The following is a 25,279-nucleotide window of genomic DNA, read 5'->3' on the forward strand; positions in this document are numbered from 1 at the left end:
AATGTCAGTTCTGAAATACTAAATCATTCTCTGAAGTGTTTTCTTTTAGTAGTACAAAAACTTTAAAACACTGCGACTTTGATTTGCAAACGTCGTTTGATTAAAGCTTTATGAAAATATGCGCGCGCACACACACACACACACACACACAGGTAGACGGACGCGCGCGCACGCACGGACACACCCCCTTGACCAAACATGGGAAACGTCCCCGGTGGAGCCTGCGCGCGCGCGCCGGCAGGGCTCTCGCGCAGCTGGTTTTCCCTCCTCGAGCTCTCCGCGAGCCGCTCAGTCGAGCTGCACGCGCGCTGCTGTCCGGACTGCTGCTACTGGTCGTGAATCAGAACTTGAAGCAAACATGGAGGCCATCAAGAAGAAAATGCAGATGCTGAAGCTGGACAAGGAGAACGCCATCGACCGGGCGGAGCAGGCGGAGGCGGACAAGAAGGGAGCGGAGGACAAATGCAAACAGGTCAGAGGAGCTCTGACGGTGTCACTAAGAGCACCTTTATGATGTCATAAGGCAGGTTATCAGAAAGGGAAAAGATGAGAACCAACCTCAGCATCAGAGGCAGATCGAACACGTCATTCTTCCCCGAATCAAAGATCCTCATTCAACTCGATTGAAATACATTTAAAATACTTTGATTTTTCCAAATCTATTTTTCACAAACAGATGGACAGACAGAAAAGAAAATCTGGAAATTAAAGTAAAATGCATCATCAGTCACTGTGACTCAGGCAGACAGCTTATTGGCTTCCTGAGACTAAAATAACTGAATTCACAGTGAAAAACAGATTTCTCTGTGAATGTACAGGTGCGGTCAGGTCTAGAAGTATTTGGACGGTCAGTAACATTTGTGTGATGTTGCCTCTCTACAACACCACAATGGAGCATTTTTGGGGTAAAGCTGTACCTGTACTGTACACTTAAGCCTTAATTCAAGGGCTTTGACAAAAATATTGCATTAACTGTTTAAGAGCCTGCCTGAGCGCCCCCCCTCTCCAGGGTTTTTTTTTTCTCTGCCTTGAGGTTGTCAAAATTAGAAGTGTGCTTGTTGCATAAAGTCTATGTGAATAATTAATAGTAATTAAAAAATCACTGACTTTCTACTGGATGAACAAAAGAGAAGAGAAAGATAAACTATCATTAAATATATATGTTTTTAATTCTTACCCCCCCTCCCCCCAAAAAAATAAGAATGACTCACTTTATTCTTTTGCAGTGTGTGTGTGTGTGTGTGTGTGTGTGTGTGTTGGATGGATTGGGGTGAGGCTCAGTTTTTCTTCGATATTAATATTTTGGGGTGGATGGGGGGTCTTTTTTTTTTTTACACACAGCTCCTCCATTTTTAGAGGTCATAAGTAAATGGACAAACTAAGTATACACATTACATAAGTGTTACTTTTTATACAAATCATCACTTTTACAGCCAGTTTATCAGTGATTATGTCTTGCACTGTAAAAAAAAGTCTGAAATTAACAGGGAAATCCTATAAAATCACAACATAAAAAACTGTGAAAAGAAAAACAATGGAGTCGTGCTTAATTGACAGCAATAATTTGTCAAATGTAGAAAGAAACTGAATTGTTAATCTAACAATACAAATATGCAGAGGCGGGACGAAGTCACCATCAAGTTACTCTCAAGTCATAGCAAGTCCCAAGTCAAGTCTCAAGTCATAATGACCACCAACTGTTAGCAAGCTGACTTGAGACTTGACTTGGGACTTGCTGAGTCATGACTTGAGAGTAACTTGATGGTGACCTCATCCCACCTCTGCACATATGTTAAAATAATCCCATTATAGAATTTACAAATGACTGTAGTTTAAATGCAGAAAAACTGTAATACCAAAAACTGTTGGGAAAGTGTAGGTACACGGACCCACAACAGGGGGCGCAAATGAACGGACAATGGAGGAAGTCAAATAACAACACTTTACTGTTGTGAATGGGCACAACAAACACAACAGATTACAACAATAGACAAAAAGCCAAATCACAAAAGGTGTCGTGTGGGCAGGCTCGAAGATAGAAGACGTCTGTCCAAAGTAGAACCGGAACCACACGATTTCCTCCGCCACCAGACCCCGGGAATACTGGAGCCGCCAAGTCCCGAACTCCCAGGTGGCCACTGCCTCCGCGTGTCGGACCTGGTACTGCTGGCGAGGAACAAAAAAAACAATTAAATGTGGGCGCGTTTGCACCCAGCAATCCACACGGCAGGAAAACTACCTCCACCTCTCGTTGGAAAAAGAGTCTGCTATACAATGCACAAAAGTCACAAAAGGTTACTGTCGAAAGATCACACAGTCTGCTGAGAACGTTACCTTGCAGGTAGAGCGATATCTCGGCAAAGAGGTGGAGACGTCGTCCTGCTGATGTATCCCTGCTGATCAGGTGATTGGTAACAGCTGTTGCAGGTGATGCGTGACAGCTGTCACCCTGGCTGCTCCTGTGAGGCGGCTGCGCCCTCTGGTGCCTGGAGCCCGCACTCCAGACAGGGCGCCCTCTGGTGGTGGGCCAGCAGTACCTCCTCTTCTGGCGGCCCACACAACAGGACCCCCCCCTCAACGGGCGCCTCCTGGCGCCTGACCAGGCTTGTCCGGGTGGCGGCGGTAGAAATCGGCCAGGAGGGCCGGGTCCAGGATGAAGCTCCTCTTCACCCAGGAGCGTTCTTCGGGACCGTACCCCTCCCAGTCCACCAAATACTGGAAGCCCCGGCCCATCCTACGGACATCCAAGAGCCGGCGTACAGTCCAAGCCGGCTCGCCATCGATGATCCGGGCAGGAGGCGGCACCGGACCCGGAGTACAGAGGGGTGAGGTGTGATACGGTTTAACTCGGGACACATGAAACACAGGATGGATCCGCAGTGAGGCCGGAAGCTGAAGCCTCACTGCGGCTGGACTGATGACCTTAAGGATCTTGAAGGGGCCGATGTAACGGTCCTGTAGCTTGGGGGAGTCCACTTGGAGGGGAATGTCCTTTGTGGATAACCACACCTCCTGCCCTGGCCGATACGCAGGGGCCGGGGTCCGCCGACGGTCTGCATGGGCTTTTGCCCTCGTCCGGGCCTTTAGCAAAGCAGAACGGGTGGCACGCCACACCCGACGGCACTTCCGTAGGTGGGCCTGGACCGAGGGCACACCGACCTCTCCCTCAACCACCGGAAACAACGGGGGCTGATACCCCAGACACACCTCAAAAGGGGAGAGGCCGGTGGCTGAAGACACCTGGCTGTTATGGGCATACTCGATCCAGGCCAAATGGGTACTCCAGGCTGCCGGGTGTGCGGCAGTCACGCAGCGCAAGGCCTGTTCCACCTCCTGGTTTACCCGTTCTGCTTGCCCGTTGGTCTGAGGGTGGTACCCGGACGAGAGACTCACCGTGGCCCCCAGTTCCTGGCAGAAGCTCCTCCAGACTTGCGAGGTAAACTGGGGACCGCGATCGGAGACGATGTCTGTTGGAATCCCATGCAGCCGGACGACGTGGTGGACCAGGAGGTCCACTGTCTCCTGGGCTGTTGGGAGCTTCGGGAGGGCCACAAAGTGGGCCGCCTTGGAGAATCGGTCCACTATCGTGAGGATGGTGGTGTTACCCTGGGACGGCGGGAGGCCCGTGACAAAATCCAGGCCGATGTGGGACCAGGGGCGATGAGGCACAGGCAGCGGCTGGAGTAGTCCTGATGCCCTGCGATGGTCAGCCTTGCCCCTGGCGCAGGTGGTGCAGGCCTGGATATAATCCCGGACGTCGGCCTCTAGGGACGCCCACCAGAAGCGCTGCCGGACAACTACCACGGTTCTTCGCACCCCTGGATGACAGGAGAGCTTGGAGCCGTGACAGAAGTCCAGGACTGCAGCCCTAGCTTCTGGTGGGACGTATAGTTTGTTCTTCGGCCCAGTTCCGGGGTCCGGGCTTCGTGCCAGGGCCTCCCGGACGGTTCTTTCTACGTCCCAGGTGAGGGTGGCCACGATAGTGGACTCCGGGATGATGGGTTCCGGTGGATCCGACAACTCCGCTTTGACTTCATCTTCATGTACCCGGGACAAGGCATCTGATCTCTGGTTTTTGGTCCCGGGACAGTAGGTGATCCGGAAGTCAAACGGCCGAAGAACAGTGACCAGCGGGCTTGCCTGGGGTTCAGCCGCTTGGCGGTCCTGATATACTCCAGGTTCCGGTGGTCAGTGAAAACCGTGAATGGCACAGACGTTCCCTCCAACAGATGTCTCCACTCTTCAAGAGCCTCTTTCACCGCAAGGAGTTCTCGATTGCCGACGTCATAGTTCCGTTCGGCCGGGGTCAACCTGCGGGAAAAATAGGCACACGGGTGAAGGACCTTATCGGCCTCTCCGCTCTGGGAAAGCACAGCTCCTATCCCTGAGTCCGAGGCGTCCACTTCAACCACTAACTGGCGACTAGGATCGGGCTGCACCAGAACGGGTGCAGACGAGAAGCGCCGTTTCAACTCCTTGAACGCGGCATCGCAACGATCCGACCAGGTGAAGGGGATTTTTGGTGAGGTCAGGGCTGTCAGGGGCTAACTACCTGACTGTAGCCCTTAATGAACCTCCTGTAGAAATTTGCAAAGCCGAGGAACTGTTGCAGCTTCCTACGGCTAGTGGGTTGGGGCCAGTCTCTCACCGCCGCAACCTTGGCCGGATCAGGAGTGACGGAGTTGGGGGAGATGATAAACCCCAGGAAGGACAAAGATGTGCGGTGAAACTCACACTTCTCGCCCTTCACAAACAGCCGGTTCTCCAACAACCGCTGCAGGACCTGACGTACATGCCGGACATGAGTCTCAGGATCCGGAGAAAAGATGAGTATATCGTCCAGATATACGAAGACGAATCGGTGCAGGAAATCCCGCAAGACATCATTAACTAATGCTTGGAACGTCGCGGGGGCGTTTGTGAGGCCGAACGGCATGACCAGGTACTCAAAGTGACCTAAGGGGGTGTTAAATGCCGTCTTCCACTCGTCTCCCTTCCGGATCCGAACCAGGTGATACGCATTTCTAAGATCTAGCTTAGTGAATATTTGGGCTCCATGCAGGGGCGTGAACACTGAATCCAACAGGGGCAACGGGTATTGATTACGAACCGTGATTTCGTTCAGCCCGCTATAATCAATGCATGGACGAAGTCCGCCGTCTTTTTTACCCACAAAAAAGAAACCTGCACCCATCGGGGAGGTGGAATTCCGGATCAACCCGGCGGCTAAAGAGTCCCGGATGTAGGTCTCCATTGATTCGCGCTCAGGTCGTGAGAGGTTGTACAGCCTGCTGGACGGGAACTCAACGCCTGGAACCAAATCAATGGCACAATCGTACGGATGGTGGGGGGGAAGGGTGAGCGCCATATCCTTACTGAACACATACACAAGGTCATGGTACTCCACCGGCACCGTCCCTAGATTGGGCGGGACTCTGACCTCCTCCTTAGCCTGGGAACCGGGAGGAACCGAGGAACCTAAACATGCCCGATGGCAGGTCTTGCTCCACTGAACCACTACCCCGGACGGCCAATCGATCCGGGGATTGTGTTTTAACATCCAGGGGAACCCTAGAATCACACGGGAGGTGGCAGGAGTCACAAAAAACTCGATCTCCTCCCGGTGATTTCCTGACACCACCAGAGTTACTGGTGGTGTCTTATGTGTGATTAGAGGGAGTAGGGAGCCATCTAGTGCCCGCACCTGCACAGGCGAGGTAAGCGCCACCAGAGGGAGCCCTATCTCCCTGGCCCATCTGCTGTCTAACAGATTCCCTTCAGAGCCCGTGTCCACCAGTGCTGGGGCCTTCAGGGTTAAATCCGCATAAAGGATTGTCACTGGGAGTCATGTGGCAATATGGGTATGTCCCATGTGAATGTTTTGGCCCACCCCTAACCCAGTGTCTAGGGGCGGGCGTTGGTGTTTTAACCGCTCGGGGCAGTCCCTCACTTGATGCTCTATTGAGCCACAAACAAAGCACGCTCCGCGGGCCAGCCTCCTCTGTCTATCTGGTGCCCTAAATGTGGCCCTGCTCGTGTCCATAGCTTCGTCAGCAAGGGGAGCTGTTACCACATGGAGCGTAGAGGCCGTGGAGCGTGGGGAGGGCGGATCTCGGTTGGAACCGGAAGGGAGAGGGACGGCGCGTGCCCGGCCACGCCCTTCGTCTCGTTCCCGACGGCGTTCTTCTAACCGATTGTCTAATCGTATAACGAGATCAATAAGCCCGTCTAAATCCCGCGGTTCGTCCTTGGCCACCAGGTGCTCCTTCAGGACCAACGATAGTCCGTTTACGAAGGTGGCGCGGAGGGCAGTGCTATTCCAGCTGGACCTCGCAGCCGCGATGCGGAAGTCGACTGCATAAGCAGCTGCGCTCCGGCGCCCCTGTCTCATTGACAGCAGCACGGCTGAAGCGGTCTCTCCTCTATTTGGGTGATCGAACACTGTTCTGAACTCCCTCACAAACCCATCATATGTCAGAAGGAGCCGTGAATTTTGCTCCCAGAGCGCTGTAGCCCAAGCGCGTGCCTCGCTGCGAAGCAGATTAATCACATAAGCTATCTTACTAGCATCAGTCGCGTACATGACGGGACGTTGTGCGAAGACGAGCGAACACTGCATAAGAAAGGCCGCGCATGTCTCCACACAACCCCCCGTACGGTTCTGGAGGGCTTATGTATGCTTCAGGGGAAGGTGGGAGGGGTCGTTGAACGACCTGTGGAACGTCACTATTGCGCACAGGATCGACAGAAGGGGGAGCCGCAGCAGTGCCCTGAGGGCGCGCTTCCACCTGCGCGGCGAGAGCCTCCACCCTGCGGTTAAGGAGGACGTTCTGCTCGGTCATCAGATCCAGCCGAGCCGTAAAAGCGGTGAGGATTCGCTGCAACTCACCGATAATTCCTCCTGCAGACGCTTGTGCGCCCTGCTCTTCCATTGGCCGTTCAACGGCCGGTTGACGCCCCTCGGGGTCCATGACGTTGGCCGAGATATCCTGTTGGGAAAGTGTAGGTACACGGACCCACAACAGGGGGCGCAAATGAACGGACAATGGAGGAAGTCAAATAACAACACTTTACTGTTGTGAATGGGCACAACAAACACAACAGATTACAACAATAGACAAAAAGCCAAATCACAAAAGGTGTCGTGTGGGCAGGCTCGAAGATAGAAGACGTCTGTCCAAAGTAGAACCAGAACCACACGATTTCCTCCGCCACCAGACCCCGGGAATACTGGAGCCGCCAAGTCCCGAACTCCCAGGTGGCCACTGCCTCCACGTGTCGGACCTGGTACTGCTGGCGAGGAACAAAAAAACAATTAAATGTGGGCCCGTTTGCACCCAGCAATCCACACGGCAGGCAAACTACCTCCACCTCTTGTTGGAAAAAGAGTCTGCTATACAATGCACAAAAGTCACAAAAGGTTACTGTCGAAAGATCACACAGTCTGCTGAGAACGTTACCTTCCAGGTAGAGCGATATCTCGGCAAAGAGGTGGAGACATCGTCCTGCTGATGTACCCCTGCTGATCAGGTGATTGGTAACAGCTGTTGCAGGTGATGCGTGACAGCTGTCACCCTGGCTGCTCCTGTGAGGCGGCTGCGCCGTCTGGTGCCTGGAGCCCGCACTCCAGACAGGGCGCCCTCTGGTGGTGGGCCAGCAGTACCTCCTCTTCTGGCGGCCCACACAACAAAAAACTGTACAATACAGTTAAAGTTACAACATTACACTGTTAAAATAATGTTTTTTCTGTTAATTTGAATCTTACTATTGTCTTAGACTTTACAGATAAGAATGTTCAAAAATACAGTAAAATACTGTAAATTAAGGGTTTGAAAAAGAGGTGATGTGTCTGTTTAAATTACAGTTTGAGGATATTTAAACAAGGTGTCTCTTTTGTGGAGAGTTTACCTTCTAAATAGATAATTAATAGCTTATGTGTTCCACATATTTGCATTGTAATTATTAACATGCAAAAATAAAGAACAGATTAATTTTGCATTGTAATAAGTATTAATAAATAAGATAAAGATCATATCAGGGGTGGTGACCAAGTGGTTAGTATACTTGGCTTCAGTGCCAAAGGTTCCCGGTTCAAACCCCACCCCTGCCACATTTCACCGTGTAATGTGATGTTGCATCAGGAAGGGCATCCAGTGTAAAACTTGTGCCAAATCAACATGCAGACCCACCTTGGCTCTGCTGTGGCAACTCTGAGTGAAATCAAGGGAGCAACCAAGAGGACTTACTGTAGGTGTACATTTGGCAGAAAAAAATAATAACATCTAATTTAACAAGAAAAGACCATTAATGTTAGTTTTTCTTTTTAATTACAGGTTTAAACTGTAAAATTTACACATTTTATGTAAAACCATTTATATTTTCATTGTAATTTTTGCAGAATTCCCCTGGCAACCACAGCTACCAGAATTTTTCCATTAAAAACAATGGATTTTTTTTCACAGTGTGGACTTCATTTGCTGTGTGATAAGTCTGTGTCTGTCTAAAGAAGACAGATCTCAAAAACTGAGGGAACTGCTGTAAGAAAAGGGCTCCTGAGGGAAGCCATCGGCACCCCCAGACAACTCTCAAGGACTCTTGGGCTTCTTTGGCTGTGACTGGAGGAACTGCGCCTTGTGCAACTTTTATCTGCTGCACCAGCAGTCACAGCTCGATGGTGGAGCATTGAAAAGTTTTCCTAAAAGAAATCAGATCTAATCGATGCTTACATCTCCCACGAGCCTCCTGGCAATTTGTCGCTGACTTTTCCATGAATTTTCCGTGTAACTGACAAATCAGTGACTTGGAAATGTTCATGTATCCATCCCCCGACTTGTCAAAAGAAAACTGGCTGCAAAAAGTGTTGATTTGTTTGAGCAGTAATCTTTGTATTTAGTTTTTCCAGTTATTTATGGGCTCTGAAAAATGCAGGGACTGTGTCTAAAAACGGCTGTAATTCCTGATAGTTAATGCTGTATTTTTGTTGAACCCCTTGAATTAAAGCTACAAGTCTACACTACAGTCACATGATTGTTCCATTTTAACTCCAGAGTGATGGCAAAATAACAAAAACTGTCAGTGTCAAAATAGACGTCAGCTGGAAAAAAAACCCAACAAACCCATAAATCACGGCACCGACACCACGCGATCACAAAGTTATGAGTGGACTTTGGTGATAATGTGGAGTGACAACACATGTTTTTGACTTCTACAAAGCACAAATGTCTGTGATGACATCATTGCATTTGTTCCATGTAACACTGTCACATCATCACCTGTGAGCACCCTAATTACACCTGTGCACATCTGCAGGCACATGACCAAATGTCCAGAATCAGAATCAGGTTTTGTTGCCAAGTACCTGTTCTCATACAAGGAATTGACTTTGTTGAGCCGGTGCAAAAATAAGGAACATAAACTAATGACTAGCCCCAACCAGTCCCAGCAGAAGACTGCCCCTCCCTGAGCCTGGTTCTGCTGGAGGTTTCTTCCTGTTAAAAGGGAGTTTTTCCTTCCCACTGTCACCAAGTGCTTGCTCACAGGGGGTCGTTTTGACCATTGGGGTTTTTACGTAATTATTGTATGGCCTTGCGTTACAATATAAAGCGCCTTGGGGCAACTGTTTGTTGTGATTTGGCGCTATATAAATAAAATTGATTGATTGAATTGATTGATTGATTGATTGACTAAAAGGTCAAATTGACTTATTGTTATTATTATTATTATTATTATTATTATTATTATTATTATTATTATTATCCACCTTGAAAATGTGAAGTATTGGATGCAGGAACTGCACCCCGCCCCCCCCCAAAATAGAAAGTTTTATCAAAGGGTTTAGGTGTGATCACTACTCACCTTTGAAAACAGATTACTCATTTTTATGGCTAAAACTAAATAAAATTTTTCAGTGGCCTCCTGTATTTTGTCAGGATTTGACACTATGACTGAGTGATCCTCAGTAACAATCTGTTTTTTCATATACAAACAAAGACATCATTGGGTTTTTTTTTGTTTTTTTTTGTTACCTGAGAATGGTAGCTTAATAACTGGTTAGTTTCTTGAATGAAATAGGGGGGGAAACTTACTTTGTTAGGAATCTTTGCACACTTCAAATTTGATTTTATAAATTTAGTTTTGGTGATAAAACAACATTTTTTTGAAAAAATCAAAATCAGGCAGAATTTAATCAGGGTTTTGCAGTCATATTGTTGTCGAGTGGCGACTGGCAAATTATATTGCTGTTGCCATGTTGACCATCAAGCAAAAGCAAAGCAACTTCTAACATCTGGTCCAGATGATGATCTGTTGAATTTTAATACTGTAGGTAATCCTCAGTGGTACTTTTCCTCAGATGATTTAAGGCTCAATGTGAATTCACTTTGAATCACGGTCTTTCCTCTGTGTGTGTGTGTGTGTGTGTGTGTGTGTGTGTGTGTGTGTGTGTGTGTGTGTGTGTGTGTGTGTGTGTGTGTGTGTGTGTGTGTGTGTGTGTGTGTGTGTGTGTGTGTGTGTGGAACACAGAACATGTTGATGACAACAGTTTGTATGAGGATTAATTTATCACTAAATAAAACTGAAGGATCTGAGCTTTTTGGAATCATGGAGAGAAAAGGATCTCAACAGCAAATGATTACAAATTCTGTGATTTTACTGTGTTTATTCTAACTTAAGAACTTAAAAAAAAATACATTCAATGTCTGGCAGGTCAAAGTAGTCAAAAAAGAATTCATGGGAATGAAAACTTGGCTTGACATTAATAAATTATCGCTTAACTTTGACAAAACTAATTTCGTGATATTTAGTAATAGAGAAAAAAGTATGAATACACCAATTATTATAGATGGTGTAGAAATTAAAAGAGTGATGGAAACAAAATTTCTGGGTGTCATGATTGATGAGAACTTGAGTTGGAAATCACATATTAACTATACAAAGAATAAATTATTAAAAATGATTGCTCTACTACACAAAGTAAAAGAGATGTTAGATGAGAAAGGACTATATATATTATACTGTTCTATGATTGTTCCACATCTGTCCTACTGTATTGAAATATGGGGAAATGCCTGCAAAACATTCACACATTCAGTTTTCATTTTACAGAAAAGAGCAATAAGGATAATGAGTCAGAGGCATTATAGAGAACACACAAGTCCAATATTCCTGCAGTTACATTTGTTGAAATTTCATGACCTGGTTGACTACACTATTCTCCAGACAATGTTTAAGGCTCACAAAAAAAAAAAAAAAAAAAAAAAATACTACCAACTAACATCCAGAACAAATTTGAAAAAAAGAGAAAGCCAGTACAACTTAAAAGGAACAGAGATAGTTAACAAACCAAGATTCAGAACCAAATTGAAGGAACATTGCATTTCTATCAAGGGAGTCAGTTTATGGAATAATCTGAACAAGGAAATTAAAGAAGCTAAATCAATCAATCAATCAATCAATTTTTTTATATAGCGCCAAATCACAACAAACAGTTGCCCCAAGGCGCTTTATATTGTAAGGCAAGGCCATACAATAATTATGTAAAACCCCAACGGTCAAAACGACCCCCTGTGAGCAAGCACTTGGCTACAGTGGGAAGGAAAAACTCCCTTTTAACAGGAAGAAACCTCCAGCAGAACCAGGCTCAGGGAGGGGCAGTCTTCTGCTGGGACTGGTTGGGGCTGAGGGAGAGAACCAGGAAAAAGACATGCTGTGGAGGGGAGCAGAGATCGATCACTAATGATTAAATGCAGAGTGGTGCATACAGAGCAAAAAGAGAAAGAAACAGTGCATCATGGGAACCCCCCAGCAGTCTACGTCTATAGCAGCATAACTAAGGGATGGTTCAGGGTCACCTGATCCAGCCCTAACTATAAGCTTTAGCAAAAAGGAAAGTTTTAAGCCTAATGTTAAAAGTAGAGAGGGTGTCTGTCTCCCTGATCTGAATTGGGAGCTGGTTCCACAGGAGAGGAGCCTGAAAGCTGAAGGCTCTGCCTCCCATTCTACTCTTACAAACCCTAAGAACTACAAGTAAGCCTGCAGTCTGAGAGCGAAGCGCTCTATTGGGGTGATATGGTACTACGAGGTCCCTAAGATAAGATGGGACCTGATTATTCAAAACCTTATAAGTAAGAATAATAATTTTAAATTCTATTCTAGAATTAACAGGAAGCCAATGAAGAGAGGCCAATATGGGTGAGATATGCTCTCTCCTTCTAGTCCCCATCAGTACTCTAGCTGCAGCATTTTGAATTAACTGAAGGCTTTTTAGGGAACTTTTAGGACAACCTGATAATAATGAATTACAATAGTCCAGCCTAGAGGAAATAAATGCATGAATTAGTTTTTCAGCATCACTCTGAGACAAGACCTTTCTGATTTTAGAGATATTACGTAAATGCAAAAAAGCAGTCCTACATATTTGTTTAATATGCGCTTTGAATGACATATCCTGATCAAAAATGACTCCAAGATTTCTCACAGTATTACTAGAGGTCAGGGTAATGCCATCCACAGTAAGGATCTGGTTAGACACCATGTTTCTAAGATTTGTGGGGCCAAGTACAATAACTTCAGTTTTATCTGAGTTTAAAAGCAGGAAATTAGAGGTCATCCATGTCTTTATGTCTGTAAAACAATCCTGCAGTTTAGCTAATTGGTGTGTGTCCTCTGGCTTCATGGATAGATAAAGCTGGGTATCATCTGCGTAACAATGAAAATTTAAGCAATACCGTCTAATAATACTGCCTAAGGGAAGCATGTATAAAGTGAATAAAATTGGTCCTAGCACAGAACCTTGTGGAACTCCATAATTAACTTTAGTCTGTGAAGAAGATTCCCCATTTACATGAACAAATTGTAATCTATTAGACAAATATGATTCAAACCACCGCAGCGCAGTGCCTTTAATACCTATGGCATGCTCTAATCTCTGTAATAAAATTTTATGGTCAACAGTATCAAAAGCAGCACTGAGGTCTAACAGAACAAGCACAGAGATGAGTCCACTGTCCGAGGCCATAAGAAGATCATTTGTAACCTTCACTAATGCTGTTTCTGTACTATGATGAATTCTAAAACCTGACTGAAACTCTTCAAATAGACCATTCCTCTGCAGATGATCAGTTAGCTGTTTTACAACTACCCTTTCAAGAATTTTTGAGAGAAAAGGAAGGTTGGAGATTGGCCTATAATTAGCTAAGATAGCTGGGTCAAGTGATGGCTTTTTAAGTAATGGTTTAATTACTGTTGTGAAAGTGTAGGTACACGGACCCACAACAGGGGCGCAATGAACGGACAATGGAGAAAGGTGAATAACAAATTTTACTGTTGTGAAACGAGCACAACCAATACAACAATCAGTAATGTGGGGTTTAAGCCGAAATCTGCTGGTGGCGTGTGGGCAGGCTCGAAGGTAGGAGACGTCCGTCCTAGTCGAACCGGAACCACCCAGATCTCCTCTGCCACCGAACCCCAGAAGTACTGGAACCGCCAAGTCCCGAATTCCCAGGTGGCCACTGCCTCCGCTCGTCGGATCCGGTACTGCTGGCGGGAGAGAGCACAAACACACAGGTGTGGATGCGACAGCACCCAGTAAACGGAGAGGGGAGAAGCCGCCTCCACCTCTTGTCACAATAAAGCAGGAAGGTGAGTACTTATCCAAGCGATTGGCTTTCGGTAGTCAGCTGTCCTGGAAAGGTTTAACAAGTTTTATCAGATTATACAGTATATGCTTGCAGAGAAGGTTACCTCGATCTCAAGGCGATATCTCGGCACTGAGGTGGAGACGCCGTCCTGCTGATATACCTCCGTGCTGAGTGGAACAGCTGTGTCCATTGATGGGTGACAGCTGTCACCCTGGCTGCTCCCGTAAGGCGGCAGCGCCCTCTGGTGCCTGGAGCCCGCACTCCAGGCAGGGCGCCCTCTTGTGGTGGTGGGCCAGCAGTACCTCCTCTTCAGAGGCCCACACAACAGGACCCCCCCCTCAACGGGCGCCTCCTGGCGCACGACCGGGCTTGTCCGGATGGCGACAGTAGAAGTCGGCCAGGAGGCCCGGGTCCAGGATGAAGCCCTTCTTCACCCAGGAGCGTTCCTCGGGACCGTACCCCTCCCAGTCCACCAGGTACTGAAAACCCCGGCCTATTCGACGGACGTCGAGGAGCCGGCGCACAGTCCAAGCCGGTTCCCCGTCGATGACCCGGGCAGGAGGTGGTGCCGGACCCGGGGTACAGAGGGGTGAGGTGTGATGGGGCTTGATCCTTGACACGTGAAATACTGGATGGATCCGCAGCGAGGCCGGGAGCTGGAGCCTCACTGCGGCGGGGTTGATGACTTTAAGGATTCTGAAGGGTCCGATGTATCGTTCCTGGAGTTTTGGGGAGTCCAGTTGCAGAGGAATATCTTTGGTGGACAACCATACCTCCTGCCCAGGACGATACTTGGGAGCCGGGGCCCGCCGCCGGTCTGCGTGTTTCTTCGCCCTCGTCCGGGCCTTCAATAAAGCAGAGCGGGCGGCACGCCACACCCGACGGCACTTCCGTAGGTGGGCCTGGACCGAGGGCACACCGACCTCTCCCTCAACCACCGGAAACAAGGGGGGCTGATACCCCAAGCACACCGCAAAAGGGGAGAGGCCGGTGGCTGACGACACTTGACTGTTGTGGGCGTACTCGATCCAGGCCAGGTGGGTACTCCAGGCCGTCGGGTGCACGGCTGTCACACAGCGTAGTGTCTGCTCCAGTTCCTGATTGGCCCGCTCTGCCTGCCCATTGGTCTGGGGGTGATACCCGGACGAGAGGCTGACCGTGGCCCCCAGTTCCCGGCAGAAGCTCCTCCAAACGTGCGAGGTAAACTGGGGACCGCGATCGGAGACGATGTCTGATGGTATCCCATGCAGACGGACGACGTGGTGGACCAAGAGGTCCGCGGTCTCCTGGGTTGTTGGTAGCTTCGGGAGGGCCACGAAGTGGGCCGCCTTGGAGAAACGGTCCACTATCGTGAAGACGACGGTGTTTCCCTGGGACGGCGGGAGACCCGTGACAAAGTCCAGGCCGATGTGGGACCAGGGGCGATGTGGGACGGGCAGCGGCTGTAGCAACCCTGAGGTCTTTCGGTGGTCGGCCTTGCCCCTGGCGCAGGTGGTACAGGCCTGGACGTAGTCCCGGACGTCGGCCTCCAGGGACGCCCACCAGAAGCGCTGCCGAACGACTGCCACGGTCCTTTGCACCCCAGGGTGACAGGAGAGCTTAGAACCGTGACAGAAGTCCAGTACTGCAGCTCTGGCTTCCGGTGGGACATAGAGTCTGTTCTTTGGTCCGGTTCCGGGGTCCGGGTCACGGGTCAGGGCCTCCCGGACGGTCTTCTCCACGTCCCAGGTGAGGGCGGCCACGATAGCGGACTCCGGGATGATGGGATCCGGGGGATCCGACGGTTCCGTTTTGACTTCGTCTTCGTGTACCCGGGACAATGCATCCGATCTTTGATTCTTGGTCCCGGGACGGTAGGTAATCCGGAAGTCAAAACGGCCAAAGAACAGTGACCAGCGGGCTTGCCTGGGGTTCAGCCGCTTGGCGGTCCTGATGTACTCCAGGTTCCGATGGTCAGTGAAAAGCGTGAATGGCACGGCTGTTCCCTCCAACAGATGTCTCCACTCTTCGAGGGCCTCTTTCACCGCAAGGAGTTCTCGATTGCCGACGTCATAGTTCCGTTCGGCGGGGGTCAACCTGCGGGAAAAATAGGCACACGGGTGAAGGACCTTATCGGTCTTCCCGCTCTGGGAGAGCACCGCTCCTATCCCTGAGTCCGAGGCGTCCACTTCAACCACTAACTGGCGGCTAGGATCGGGCTGCACCAGAACTGGTGCAGACGAGAAGCGCCGTTTCAACTCCTTGAACGCGGCTTCGCACCGATCCGACCAGGTGAAGGGGACTTTTGGTGAGGTCAGGGCTGTCAGGGGGCTTACTACCTGACTGTAGCCCTTAATGAACCTCCTGTAGAAATTAGCAAAGCCGAGGAACTGTTGCAGCTTCCTACGGCTTGTGGGTTGGGGCCAATCTCTCACCGCCGCAACCTTGGCCGGATCAGGGGCGACGGAGTTAGAGGAGATGATGAACCCCAAGAAGGACAAAGAAGTGCGGTGGAACTCACACTTCTCGCCCTTCACAAACAGGCGGTTCTCCAACAACCGCTGTAGGACCTGACGGACATGCCGGACATGAGTCTCAGGATCCGGGGAAAAGATGAGTATATCGTCTAGATACACGAAGATGAACCGGTGCAGGAAGTCCCGCAAGACATCGTTTACCAACGCTTGGAAAGTCGCGGGAGCATTAGTGAGACCGAACGGCATGACCAGGTACTCAAAATGACCTAACGGGGTGTTAAATGCCGTCTTCCATTCGTCTCCCTTCCGGATCCGAACCAAATGATACGCATTCCTAAGATCAAGCTTGGTGAAGATTCTGGCTCCATGCAAGGGGGTGAACACCGAATCCAACAAGGGCAACGGGTATCGGTTGCGAACCGTGATTTCGTTCAACCCCCTGTAATCAATGCATGGACGAAGCCCGCCATCTTTTTTACCCACAAAAAAGAAACCAGCACCCATCGGAGAGGTGGAATTCCGGATCAACCCGGCAGCTAATGAGTCCCGGATGTAGGTCTCCATTGATTCGCGTTCCGGCCGTGAGAGGTTGTACAGCCTACTGGACGGGAACTCACTGCCTGGAACCAAATCAATGGCACAATCATACGGGCGGTGGGGAGGAAGCGTGAGAGCCAGATCCTTGCTGAACACGTCCGCGAGGTCATGGTACTCCGCCGGCACCGCCTTCAGATTGGGCGGGACTCGGACCTCCTCCTTAGCGTGGGAGCCGGGAGGAACCGAGGAACCTAGACACTCCCGATGGCAGGTTTCGCTCCACTGTACCACTACCCCGGACGGCCAATCGATCCGGGGATTGTGCTTTAGCATCCAGGGAAAACCCAGAACCACACGGGAAGTGGCCTGAGTCACAAAGAACTCGATCACCTCCCGGTGGATACCTGACACCACCAGAGTTACTGGAGGTGTCTTATGCGTGATCGGTGGGAGTAGGGAGCCATCTAGTGCCCGAACCTGTACAGGCGAGGTAAGAGCCACCAGAGGGAGCCCTATCTCCCTGGCCCATCTACTGTCTAGCAGATTCCCCTCAGAGCCCGTGTCCACCAGTGCTGGGGCCTTCAGGGTTGAATCCTCATACAGGATCGTGACTGGGAGTCGTGTGGCAATGTGGGTGTGTCCCACGTGAATGTCTCGGCCCACCCCTGGCCCAGTCTCTAGGGGCGGGCGTTGGAGTTTAACCGCTCGGGGCAGTCGCTTTCAAGATGCTCACTCGAGCCACAAACAAAACAAGCTCCGTAGGCCCGCCTCCTTTGTGCTCCAGGTGCCCTAAATGTTGCCCTGCTCGTGTCCATAGCTTCGTCAGCAGGGGGAGCCGTAGGCGCACGGAGCGCAGGAACAGAGGAGCGTGGGGAGGGCGGAGCTCGGTCGGACCCGGAAGGGAGAGGGACGACGCGTGCCTGGCCACGCCCTTCGCCTCATTCCCGATGGCGTTCTTCTAGCCGGTTGTCGAGTCGTATGACTAGATCGATGAGCCCATCTAAGTCCCGTGGTTCGTCCTTCGCCACCAGGTGCTCTTTTAGGACCAGTGACAGTCCGTTTACAAAGGCGGCGCGGAGGGCAGTGCTATTCCAGCCGGATCTCGCCGCCGCGATGCGGAAGGCGACTGCATAGGCAGCTGCGCTCCGACGCCCCTGTCTCATTGACAGTAGCACGGTTGAAGCGGTCTCTCCTCTATTGGGGTGATCGAACACCGTTCTGAGCTCCCGCACAAACCCATCGTATGTATGAAGGAGCCGTGAGTTCTGCTCCCAGAGCGCTGTAGCCCAAGCGCGTGCCTCCCCGCGAAGCAGGTTTATTACATAAGCTACTTTGCTAGCATCAGTCGCGTACATCACGGGACGCTGTGCGAAGACGAGTGAACACTGCATCAAAAAATCCGTGCACGTCTCCACACAGCCTCCGTACGGTTCTGGAGGGCTTATGTAAGCTTCTGGGGACGGAGGAAGGGACCGTTGAACGACCAGTGGAACGTCACTATCACGCGCAGGGTCCTCGGGAGGGAGAGCCGCAGCGGCGCCCGGAGGGCGCGCTTCCACTTGTGCGGCGAGAGCCTCCACCCTGCGGTTTAGGAGAACGTGCTGCTCGGTCATTAAATCGATCCGAGTGGTGAAAGCGGTGAGGATCCGCTGCAACTCACCGATTACCCCTCCCGAAGACGCCGACGCGCCCTGTTCTTCCATTGGCCGTTCAACAGCCGGTTGACGCCCCTCGGGATCCATGACACTGGCCGAGATATCCTGTTGTGAAAGTGTAGGTACACGGACCCACAACAGGGGCGCAATGAACGGACAATGGAGAAAGGTGAATAACAAATTTTACTGTTGTGAAACGAGCACAACCAATACAACAATCAGTAATGTGGGGTTTAAGCCGAAATCTGCTGGTGGCGTGTGGGCAGGCTCGAAGGTAGGAGACGTCCGTCCTAGTCGAACCGGAACCACCCAGATCTCCTCTGCCACCGAACCCCAGAAGTACTGGAACCGCCAAGTCCCGAATTCCCAGGTGGCCACTGCCTCCGCTCGTCGGATCCGGTACTGCTGGCGGGAGAGAGCACAAACACACAGGTGTGGATGCGACAGCACCCAGTAAACGGAGAGGGGAGAAGCCGCCTCCACCTCTTGTCACAATAAAGCAGGAAGGTGAGTACTTATCCAAGCGATTGGCTTTCGGTAGTCAGCTGTCCTGGAAAGGTTTAACAAGTTTTATCAGATTATACAGTATATGCTTGCAGAGAAGGTTACCTCGATCTCAAGGCGATATCTCGGCACTGAGGTGGAGACGCCGTCCTGCTGATATACCTCCGTGCTGAGTGGAACAGCTGTGTCCATTGATGGGTGACAGCTGTCACCCTGGCTGCTCCCGTAAGGCGGCAGCGCCCTCTGGTGCCTGGAGCCTGCACTCCAGGCAGGGCGCCCTCTTGTGGTGGTGGGCCAGCAGTACCTCCTCTTCAGCGGCCCACACAACAATTACTGCCACCTTAAAAGCCTGTGGTACATAGCCAACTAACAAAGATAGATTGATCATATTTAAGATCGAAGCATTAAATAATGGTAGGGCTTCCTTGAGCAGCCTGGTAGGAATGGGGTCTAATAAACATGTTGATGGTTTGGATGAAGTAACTAATGAAAATAACTCAGACAGAACAATCGGAGAGAAAGAGTCTAACCAAATACCGGCATCACTGAAAGCAGCCAAAGATAACGATACGTCTTTGGGATGGTTATGAGTAATTTTTTCTCTAATAGTTAAAATTTTGTTAGCAAAGAAAGTCATGAAGTCATTACTAGTTAAAGTTAATGGAATACTCAGCTCAATAGAGCTCTCACTCTTTGTCAGCCTGGCTACAGTGCTGAAAAGAAACCTGGGGTTGTTCTTATTTTCTTCAATTAGTGATGAGTAGAAAGATGTCCTAGCTTTACGGAGGGCTTTTTTATAGAGCAACAGACTCTTTTTCCAGGCTAAGTGAAGATCTTCTAAGTTAGTGAGACGCCATTTCCTCTCCAACTTACGGGTTATCTGCTTTAAGCTACGAGTTTGTGAGTTATACCACGGAGTCAGGCACTTCTGATTTAAAGCTCTCTTTTTTAGAGGAGCTACAGCATCCAAAGTTGTCTTCAATGAGGATGTAAAACTATTGACGAGATACTCTATCTCACTTACAGAGTTTAGGTAGCTACTCTGCACTGTGTTGGTATATGGCATTAGAGAACATAAAGAAGGAATCATATCCTTAAACCTAGTTACAGCGCTTTCTGAAAGACTTCTAGTGTAATGAAACTTATTCCCCACTGCTGGGTAGTCCATCAGAGTAAATCAAGCAATATATTTAAAAAGGCAGTTAAAATTAATATGATTCAGAAATACGACCTGATGTTGTAACAATGAAACCACATGTATACTTTTACTGTATATTTTATTTTCCTTTTTTAGACATTCTGATTGTAATGTTAATAATGTGATTATTATTTAAATTGTAAATTAATCTTCTGTAAAAAGGGGTAGATAATATAAATTCGCTTCTTTCTACCCCCTTTCATTCAGGAGTATTGTTACGTTTGTTATGTTTTCTTTTGGAATGATTTTTGGTTGTGTGGTAGGAACTGAATGAAATAAATAAATAAATAAATAAATATTCCATACTAGTCTACATGGATTAGATTGGGGGGGGGGGGGGGGGTGTCTGGGACAACCACGGGTGATTACTTCTTTACTCATCTTTCACATGTTAAATCAAATCAAATCAGTTTTATTTATATAGCGCCAAATCACAACAAACAGTTGCCCCAAGGCGCTTTATATTGTAAGGCAAAGCCATACAATAATTACAGAAAAACCCCAATGGTCAAAACGACCCCCTGTGAGCAAGCACTTGGCAACAGTGGGAAGGAAAAACTCCCTTTTAACAGGAAGAACCTCCAGCAGAACCAGGCTCAGGGAGGGGCAGTCTTCTGCTGGGACTGGTTGGGGCTGAGGGAGAGGGGAGCAGAGATCAATCACTAATGATTAAATGCAGAGTGGTGCATACAGAGCAAAAAGAGAAAGAAACAGTGCATCATGGGAACCCCCCAGCAGTCTAAGTCTATAGCAGCATAACTAAGGGATGGTTCAGGGTCACCTGATCCAGCCCTAACTATAAGCTTTAGCAAAAAGGAAAGTTTTAAGCCTAATCTTAAAAGTAGAGAGGGTGTCTATCTCCTGATCTGAATTGGGAGCTGGTTCCACAGGAGAGGAGCCTGAAAGCTGAAGGCTCTGCCTCCCATTCTACTCTTACAAACCCTAGGAACTACAAGTAAGCCTGCAGTCTGAGAGCAAAGCGCTCTATTGGGGTGATATGGTACTATGAGGTCCCTAAAATAAGATGGGACCTGATTATTCAAAACCCTATAAGTAAGAAGAAGAATTTTAAATTCTATTCTAGAATTAACAGGAAGCCAATGAAGAGAGGCCAATATGGGTGAGATATGCTCTCTCCTTCTAGTCCCTGTCAGTACTCTAGCTGCAGTATTTTGAATTAACTGAAGGCTTTTCAGGGAACTTTTAGGACAACCTGATAATAATGAATTACAATAGTCCAGCCTAGAGGAAATAAATGCATGAATTAGTTTTTCAGCATCACTCTGAGACAAGACCTTTCTAATTTTAGAGATATTGCGCAAATGAAAAAAAGCAGTCCTACATATTTGTTTAATATGCGCTTTGAATGACATATCCTGATCAAAAATGACTCCAAGATTTCTCACAGTATTACTAGAGGTCAGGGTAATGCCATCCAGAGTAAGGATCTGGTTAGACACCATGTTTCTAAGATTTGTGAGGCCAAGTACAATAACTTCAGTTTTATCTGAGTTTAAAAGCAGGAAATTAGAGGTCATCCATGTCTTTATGTCTGTAAGACAATCCTGCAGTTTAGCTAATTGGTGTGTGTCCTCTGGCTTCATGGATAGATAAAGCTGGGTATCATCTGCGTAACAATGAAAATTTAAGCAATGCCGTCTAATAATACTGCCTATGGCAGGGGTAGGCAACCTGTTCCAGAAAGAGCCATGAGGGTGCAGGTTTTCTTTGCAGCCACTGACTCCACCAGGTGATTTTACTGATTAATATCACTTTGAGCAGATGGAATCAGTTAATTGGTGAAATCAATCAGTGGCTGCAAAGAAAACCTGCACCCTCATGGCTCTTTCTGGAACAGGTTGCCTACCCCTGGCCTAAGGGAAACATGTATAAAGTGAATAAAATTGGTCCTAGCACAGAACCTTGTGGAACTCCATAATTAACCTTAGTCTGTGAAGAAGATTCCCCATTTACATGAACAAATTGTAATCTATTAGATAAATATGATTCAAACCACCACAGCGCAGTGTCTTTAATACCTATGGCATGCTCTAATCTCTGTAATAAAATTTTATGGTCAACAGTATCAAAAGCAGCACTGAGGTCTAACAGAACAAGCACAGAGATGAGTCCACTGTCTGAGGCCATAAGAAGATCATTTGTAACCTTCACTAATGCTGTTTCTGTACTATGATGAATTCTAAAACCTGAGTGAAACTCTTCAAATAGACCATTCCTCTGCAGATGATCAGTTAGCTGTTTTACAACTACCCTTTCAAGAATTTTTGAGAGAAAAGGAAGGTTGGAGATTGGCCTATAATTAGCTAAGATAGCTGGGTCAAGTGATGGCTTTTTAAGTAATGGTTTAATTACTGCCACCTTAAAAGCCTGTGATACATAGCCAACTAATAAAGATAGATTGATCATATTTAAGATCGAAGCATTAATTAACGGTAGGGCTTCCTTGAGCAGCCTGGTAGGAATGGGGTCTAATAGACATGTTGATGGTTTGGAGGAAGTAACTAATGAAAATAACTCAGACAGAACAATCGGAGAGAAAGAGTCTAACCAAATACCGGCATCACTGAAAGCAGCCAAAGATAACGATATGTCTTTGGGATGGCTATGAGTAATTTTTTCTCTAATAGTTAAAATTTGATTAGCAAAGAAAGTCATGAAGTCATTACTAGTTAAAGTTAAAGGAATACTCAGCTCAATAGAGCTCTGACTCTTTATCAGCCTGGCTACAGTGCTGAAAAGAAACCTGGGGTTGTTCTTATTTTCTTCAATTAGTGATGAGTAGTAAGATGTCCTAGCTTTACGGAGGGCTTTTTTATAGAGCAACAGACTCTTTTTCCAGGCTAAGTGAAGATCTTCTAAATTAGTGAGACGCCATTTCCTCTCCAATTTACGGGTTATCTGCTTTAAGCTGCGAGTTTGTGAGTTATACCACGGAGTCAGGCACTTCTGATTTAAAGCTCTCTTTTTCAGAGGAGCTACAGCATCCAAAGTTGTCTTCAATGAGGATGTAAAACTATTGATGAGATACTCTATCTCACTTACAGAGTTTAGGTAGCTACTCTGCACTGTGTTGGTATATGGCATTAGAGAACATAAAGAAGGAATCATATCCTTAAACCTAGTTACAGTGCTTTCTGTGTAATGAAACGTATTCCCCACTGCTGGGTAGTCCATCAGAGTAAATGTAAATGTTATTAAGAAATGATCAGACAGAAGGGAGTTTTCAGGGAATACTGTTAAGTCTTCAATTTCCATACCATAAGTCAGAACAAGATCTAAGGTATGATTAAAGTGGTGGGTGGACTAATTTACATTTTGAGCAAAGCCAATTGAGTCTAATAATAGATTCAATGCAGTGTTGAGGCTGTCATTCTCAGCATCTGTGTGGATGTTAAAATCGCCCACTATAATTATCTTATCTGAGCTAAGCACTAAGTCAGACAAAAGGTCTGAAAATTCACAGAGAAACTCACAGTAACGACCAGGTGGACGATAGATAATAAATAAAACTGGTTTTTGGGACTTCCAATTTGGATGGACAAGACTAAGAGTCAAGCTTTCAAATGAATTAAAGCTCTGTCTGGGTTTTTGATTAATTAATAAGCTGGAATGGAAGATTGCTGCTAATCCTCCACCTCGGCCCGTGCTACGAGCATTCTGGCAGTTAGTGTGACTCGGGGGTGTTGACTCATTTAAACTAACATATTCATCCTGCTGTAACCAGGTTTCTGTAAGGCAGAATAAATCAATATGATTTATAAATCAACGACATGTTACAGCAGAAGAAAAAGACCCAGAACACACTGGAGGGATTACATTTCCCAGCTGGCTTGGGAAGGCCTCAGAATCACTCTGGAAGTGTGACAGGACTTGGCTGTTTAGTTGGCGGTCCACACGACTCTAACCCGGGAAAGCAGCAGAAAATGAATGAATGATGTTGACAACAGTTGTTTGTTGGCAAGAACACTTCTCATCATTGTCATCATAGCAATTCCTCGGTGGCAAGGAAGAAGGCGAGAACACTATCTTCTGTTGTAAAAACAGCATATCCTGGGTGTCCTGGTTTAGGCAGATTAACAATTTTGTATTTTTGCTGCTCACTGTGTTAAGTCTCGGTCACACGGCACTAAAGAAGGACAACGAAGCTCAAACAAAACAAGAAATCTAGACTTACTTTAACTTTCGGAGACATCGTTTAACCGTTGTCCAGCTTCATTCGTGTAGCTGGCGCTTTGTCAGAAATTTTAAACTGCTGAAAAATGTGAATGAATCCTAATGACAACCTCAATTCGTTCGTATTTAGTTTGCTTTCTGTCTTGACAGTTCCTCATTGTTTGTGTAGTTTCCGTAATGCCAGCATTCCATTTGACTGTCGTCCAGCTTCGTCCACCCTCCCAAGTCTAACATTTTGCATGAAGGTTGACGATATTTGAACGGATTGATAACTAAAGCTCTAACGAGCTGCACATAACGTCCTTGTATCGCTGATGACTTGTCCATGTGTGGGACGAAAAGCAACGTTGTCATAAACAATAGTGTTAAGAACATTATATCAATTACTGTAACTGTATTTACGCAGGTTCCAACTGCTTGTTGCTGGCCTGCGTCTGCACACACGTTGTTGTGAAGACAAACAACATTTCTCACCTCAAGACAACCAAATCTCAGACCTGCAAATACTACAGACACAAGGACAAGGCTGGCTGCGCTCAGTCTCATGTCGGTCACGTTATCATGGATGTTTCATTTTGATGTTGGTTAAAGCGTCGAGGTCGACGTTCGCTTTGTTTTTTTTTTTCATTATTTTCGGTTTTGTTTTGTTCCTTTTTTCGCTCTTGATTTGCAAGCTTCAAACAAGCCTCAAATGCCTCGTACAGCTGTCACCACAACCATTCGCACACACCAGCGGCCGAAAGACAGCGAGTGCCCATTCGACCCCCTCTTGCCCGGTGTCAGCCAAATTCCAGGTGCCATGAACATCCAACATCGCTCGCTGGGCACTTAGAAAAGGTAGAGCTATTCACGCTCCTAGCATGAGAGTAGAGTGCAGATGACCACATTCAAGCTGTCTGTGAAAATTGTCTAAGTGCAACACGAGTGCGCCATTATAAGCAACACATATGTCAAACAAGTGGGCTCACCCTCAACACATGTGGTGTGTGTGTGTCTCACACCCCCGCCCCCAACACATGTGGTGTGCATGTGTGTTACCACCCCCCCCCCCCGCAACACATGTGGTGTGTGGGGGGCACACTTGCATGACATGCT

The 25,279-nt window shown here is 47.8% G+C and overlaps 1 protein-coding gene across 5 annotated transcripts in view; it reads left to right on the forward strand.

Moving 5' to 3' along the window:
- The first annotated feature begins 245 nt into the window (after positions 1-245).
- The window catches only part of tpm2 (tropomyosin 2 (beta)), a 108,742-nt gene continuing 83,708 nt past the window's right edge, over positions 246-25,279 (forward strand). For 3 of the 5 annotated variants that reach the window (XM_034191617.1, XM_034191618.1, XM_034191616.1), the window contains exon 1: positions 246-472. In XM_034191617.1, coding sequence (XP_034047508.1) covers positions 359-472 — 114 coding nt within the window. In that variant the 5' untranslated portion in view covers positions 246-358. The remainder of the gene's footprint in view (positions 473-25,279) is intronic. The other 2 variants (XM_034191620.1, XM_034191619.1) reach the window with 1 other exon arrangement.

The sequence above is a fragment of the Thalassophryne amazonica genome, chromosome 17 (assembly GCF_902500255.1).
Source record: "Thalassophryne amazonica chromosome 17, fThaAma1.1, whole genome shotgun sequence".
NCBI lineage: Eukaryota > Metazoa > Chordata > Actinopteri > Batrachoidiformes > Batrachoididae > Thalassophryne > Thalassophryne amazonica.